The sequence below is a fragment of the Solea senegalensis genome, linkage group LG21, assembly GCF_019176455.1.
Source record: "Solea senegalensis isolate Sse05_10M linkage group LG21, IFAPA_SoseM_1, whole genome shotgun sequence".
NCBI classification, from domain to species: domain Eukaryota; kingdom Metazoa; phylum Chordata; class Actinopteri; order Pleuronectiformes; family Soleidae; genus Solea; species Solea senegalensis.
The window spans coordinates 10,376,193-10,381,306 of record NC_058040.1 but is presented as its reverse complement, the minus strand read 5'-3'; the positions used below and the strand labels follow the sequence as shown (position 1 = coordinate 10,381,306).

The window sequence follows — 5,114 nt, the reverse complement described above, 5'->3', positions numbered from 1 at the left end:
GCCTCAACTGTGCAGCTCTCACAATAGGTTGGAGAAATGTGTTTGCAAAGGATACGCCACCTCAAATACACTGTTCTGTGAAGCCTCCTGGTGGTGGGAGGAGGAATAACATGCTCTGGATGTCTGCCCACCTGCTCTTTTATAACTGACCTGATTATTGCGGATTACATTTTTGGTGAATAGCAGTGACATTATCAACGTTTACAATAAGATTCTACAGAATTTTATGTAACACATTTGGTTAAATGAGTTGGTGGCATTCTGTGCCGAGCTTCAGTCAGTAAATACACAACAAGACAACTGTTGTTTTTGTTTGTTTTATTATCACAGATGCACAACAGGTACCACTATGCAGGTGAACAACTAACATAAAGTTGAAAAGGAATGCCAATCCAAAAAGGAAAGAAGGAAAAAAAATGAGATAAGAATCCATTCACAGCAACATTTTTCAACCTCCAAAATAAAACACTAGAATATTGTCAGATAAACATGGCAGAAAGAAGCAAAAGCACTTTGGATCATTCACTTTCCTTTCACTCTGTACCAATACACTCATCGTAGGATCTTGAACTTGAAGTCAGCACATGCAACAGCACTCGTCTTTTTCACTCCATTCTACACTAAATGGATTCACTAATCAGCTATGAAGTACCAATTATTGGGGCTGTCGCTCAAAAGTAACGTTTAAAAAACAATAATACTTTTAAGGGGGGGGGGGCACCAGTGATACAAAATTAAACTGGTCACACTGACATGTATATGAACAAATATTTTTAATGTCATTACTTAGCCAATCGTTACAACGGAAAAAAGCTGTACCCGAGTTTAAACCTGATGACCTTTAGTTGTACATTCAAGAAATGAAGATTTCTCTTTCTTTATCCATCATCAAAGGAAATAAAACAAGAATGAAATTAAGGGAAACTTAACTTACAGCTATGATAACTGCAATAAGATTGCAAGTCCAAAAAAAAACAACACAAAAGTTTCCTCCAGTTCAGGTGACAAGACCAATCTATCTTAAATGGAAACAGTTTATTAAAACACACACAAAGATAAATGTTGGGAGGGGGAAAAGAAGATGCACAGCTCACATATTCATTCCCTTGAATAAATCAGGTGGGGGGGAAAGAATACTTGGATTCAGATAGATACCGCTGAAAGTGTCACACAGACGGTGGTGAATATGAATAAGCTGGAATGGGATGGGCAAAACGCATCATGGGAGGTAAGGTTGGGGTGTCCAGATGGCTACTCCTCGTCCGAGGAGTCCCTGTCAAAACTGTAGGCCATGAAGAAAACGTCGGGTCGAGGTGGGACGAGGGCGTGGCCCGGTTTCACAATCTCAAAGCCCAGAAAACTGAAGGTACGCACCAGTTTGGCTGGAGGGAAGAGGTGAAGAGAGAAAAAAAAACGTCAGTAAAAGGAAAAAAAAAGAAAAGAAATAAAGAGGACAGTTATAACTGTGACAGTGGCATGTGGAGGCCCTGAATTTAAATAGGTATGCTGGGGGAAAAAAAAAGTGTTGCAGCGCATACCTCGATCATCTCTGCTCTTGTAAAAGCAGACAAACACACTAACGACTTTCAGGTGTTCTTCAGCATACTCCAGAAGAGCCGCGAAACTGGAAGCAAAACAGGAATTTGAAGACACAAACATAACATCACCTCTTAAAAACACTTGATTTTCCCAATATTCTGGTGTGTTTTATTCTCCCTTAAAATTCTCCTGTAACCTTTGACTATATTCCCTTTTTAATTGTTGAACTTGAACTCCTCACCTCTCCTTGCTGCCTTCAGGAAGAGGGTCGAGTGGTATCTCCACATACAGAGCGCTGCTGCTCAGGACAGCGTCCCACTGTACCGTCTTGGAAACAGTGGGGTGAGTCTGAAAGTGGAGTATCCCAGGGCGACCATTCCCTGCTGGCTCCTCCGTTACAGTCAACTTTCGGTCCTGGGAAAATGAAGGCAAACATTATGTTTGAAAACAACGGTGGATGATGTTACATACATGTGTCATGTTGAGAGCATGTTACTCTCTGGTGTTGGATTTCTCTTTAACAACAGCTGACAGTCCAGTAGGCTGTGCTTTCTCAAAACAGATCTAGATTATTTCAGTGCAACAAATTTAAACTTAAAAAACATGAATCGATAATGAATCAAAGCAGAAGGTTAGAATTAAATATTAGGCCAAAATTGGACTGCATTTGACTATAGTTAAATCCTAGTGAACCTTGCCATGCTGTAAAAACAAAAACATGATCACATGACAGGAAGTGGTTACAGTGAAATGTCTTCCTCTGAAAGCAGCAACTTGCCCTTTTTCCCCATTTGTATTCTAGTTCCTCCGACCACAAATTCAGCAACAAACATGTTAGGGTGTATGCCTGTTTGTGTGCGTGTGTCTAGACTTACTGAGTAGACCAGCCGAGCTGAAGGAGTGTGATCCCGTGTGCCATTCCCTCGCCCACCTGGGATCTTCAGGGGTGGGAGAGGGACATCAGGAGCACCACAGAGGCCCTGGACCGCGGGTACTACTACAGTGCAGGGACAAGCTGGAGAGAGGATGGGGGAGAGAGGAAGAGAAAGAGAGAAAGAGAGAGAGAGAGAGAGAGAGAGAGAGAGAGAGAGAGGACTTGGTCAGAACACTGAGGAAGGGAAAAAAATGCTTATACAGGACCATAGACCAAATTTTCCATGGTCAAAACAAGCACTTCAAGCAAACATACTCAAAATTATTATTTCATTCTTTATCACAGTCACACATGCAAGTGAGTTCCAAGTCGAGCAGTTTACTCTCCGACTTATTTTGTTCCTCCAGCTAATGAGTTAGCCATTTGTTGTGAAACAAAATACAATCACTATTATTTCAGACACTTTTTCAAAATATAAGCATTTTTTCAAACCTTGGACACAACCTGTAGAAAGCCTGCATACTTCTCCATGACTGGAAGCCGTTATATGCTCATGTACACTACAGTTTGTTACATCAACAGAAAAGGACAAAAACCTTTACCGTGACACTTCTGTTCCTTAGACTCCAATTTTAAATTCTGGGGCAATAGCAAAATTAGGGGACACAAATATGCTTAAAGCACCTTTTTAACCTGAGTACTGGTTCTCTAATTATTGTCTTATTACTGAGTTTTAATTCACTTGATACATGCCACTACAAAACAAGTTTCATCACTTGTGTTTGCTTTAAACACTCAACTCCAGAAATAAAAAGTGGTGTTTTCTGTTTGTAATGTAAGGTTATTTAATATATATTTAATGCTATAAAATCTTTACTTTCAGTGCTTCAAATGAATGTATTTTGGACTGCCACTGATAGTGGGCTAGAATATGTACCTATAATCATTAATGTGAATTCTATTGTTTTATAAATTATTTTCTTGTTTTGTTTTTGCTATGATGTATAATTTAAATAGTGAAGGGTCACATTATATTCTCTTCATTTGGACTACATGGATTCATCAACATATGGATTATAACTGAATACACGTAAGAGAACTTTTAATACAAATACATGCATATTATAACCATTTCCTGTGTCTCGACAGCATGGTTCGGTTAACTCTATATACGTTTTTTTCTTCAGCAAATCTTCATGAGGAAGTGTAACATTAAAAACATTTAAATAGCATAATGAGTACGACTACACCTGCGAACAATTACCAGTGGCGAGGCCTGACGCAGTAACCCACCAGCTACGTTACGTAACAATGGACTTGACTCAGCTGTCAGCTCACGAGACCCTCACAGTCACAAACATATGCTCACCTTGTGTCTTTGCGGTCAAATTTTATTTTAAACACGTGGCATATATTTTGAACATTAAAAAAGGTATACAGTCTAACATTGAGCTGGGAAAAGATTAAGATGACGCCTTAGGAAGATGTTACGTTGAGAAGCCCAAACATACATGACACAATTTTGCAACAAAAACTAACTAAATTAAAAAAACAATCGTGGTGACATTGAACCCGAATTTCGTTACTATAAAAGGTGGGTTTACATTCGCCTTCAATGCGATGCTGAATTGTTTTTCCGTTTTCAATTCCTTCCTTGACGTTTCAACTTCGACGACGTCCGTAGCTAACATTAGCTGATTTGACGCTTGTCACGTTCCCTTTAGGGCCATAATAACAACTTACAAATTGACAGTTTTACAATAACAATAAACATACGACGTTCTCCTAATACAACGCCGAAGTGTCGATTGTTTGACATATACGTCAAATAAGTACCTTTAAATGCGTTTTACTTCCGCTTTCCTGTGGCCTATAGCTAGCTGCGTTAGCTTAGCCACCCCTCCCCCATACAACTGTTAGCATTTAGCTAAGTGAGATGTTTTTCATCTTTTACTTACTTCCCAATCATGTCACAGATACCGCTACTTAAATCCGACATTGTGGTAATAGACTGTTGTTTTCCTTCTTTCTCACGAGCAAAGCAATGACTGTTTAGGATCCGCTGGAGGTTGGATTTTACCATCCGGCCTCGGGTAGAGACACGACGGGTTGACTGCTCTCTGCTATGCTCGGCTGGGAAGTAGTCGGTCTGATAGCTAGTCATGGAAGAAAAAGGAGGATTCAAGTTACCGACAACAACACAACGACATTTCCTCTAGAAATTTCAAATTAAAAGACAAGGCTTGTGAAATACAAAATAACTACAACATGTGCATGTTGCCATTAAAATGCAGTTGTGGGTTAGGGTTAGTGTTCTGAAGTGTTCCAAAATTCAGTCCTATTGTAAGTGTTGCCCTTTATCTGTGCAAGGTCTCCTTGTCTGCCTTTGATCTGCCCAGAAATGTTTCAATAAATAATTTAAAAAAAAAAAAAAATGAGAAAGAATCCAGTAGAATGAAGGAATGGGAATAATCAGAATATAACTTTGAACTGTGACACATCTCCCAGAAATGATAAGAAAAGAAAATTAGAATTAAATTGAACTGGAACTTGAACATTTTGACGTGTATATTGTTAAAAATCAACTGTAAAATGAAGAATGAATGAGATAGAGACCATTTTTTTACTTCCAGACATAAGGATCTGACTTTTAAGCCCTCTGTATATTAATGAGAATTCAGTAAAGGGAATTTTATATCCC

The 5,114-nt window shown here is 39.0% G+C and overlaps 1 protein-coding gene across 1 annotated transcript; it reads right to left on the bottom strand.

Moving 5' to 3' along the window:
• Window positions 1–303: 303 nt before the first annotated feature.
• oaz1b (ornithine decarboxylase antizyme 1b) lies at window positions 304–4,575 on the bottom strand. The gene is given in 6 exon segments (XM_044012876.1): window positions 304–1,382; window positions 1,539–1,624; window positions 1,781–1,953; window positions 2,415–2,501; window positions 2,503–2,554; window positions 4,372–4,575. Coding segments are annotated over 6 exon segments (654 nt in total). The 5' UTR covers window positions 4,497–4,575; the 3' UTR covers window positions 304–1,251.
• Between the last annotated feature and the right edge of the window lie 539 nt (window positions 4,576–5,114).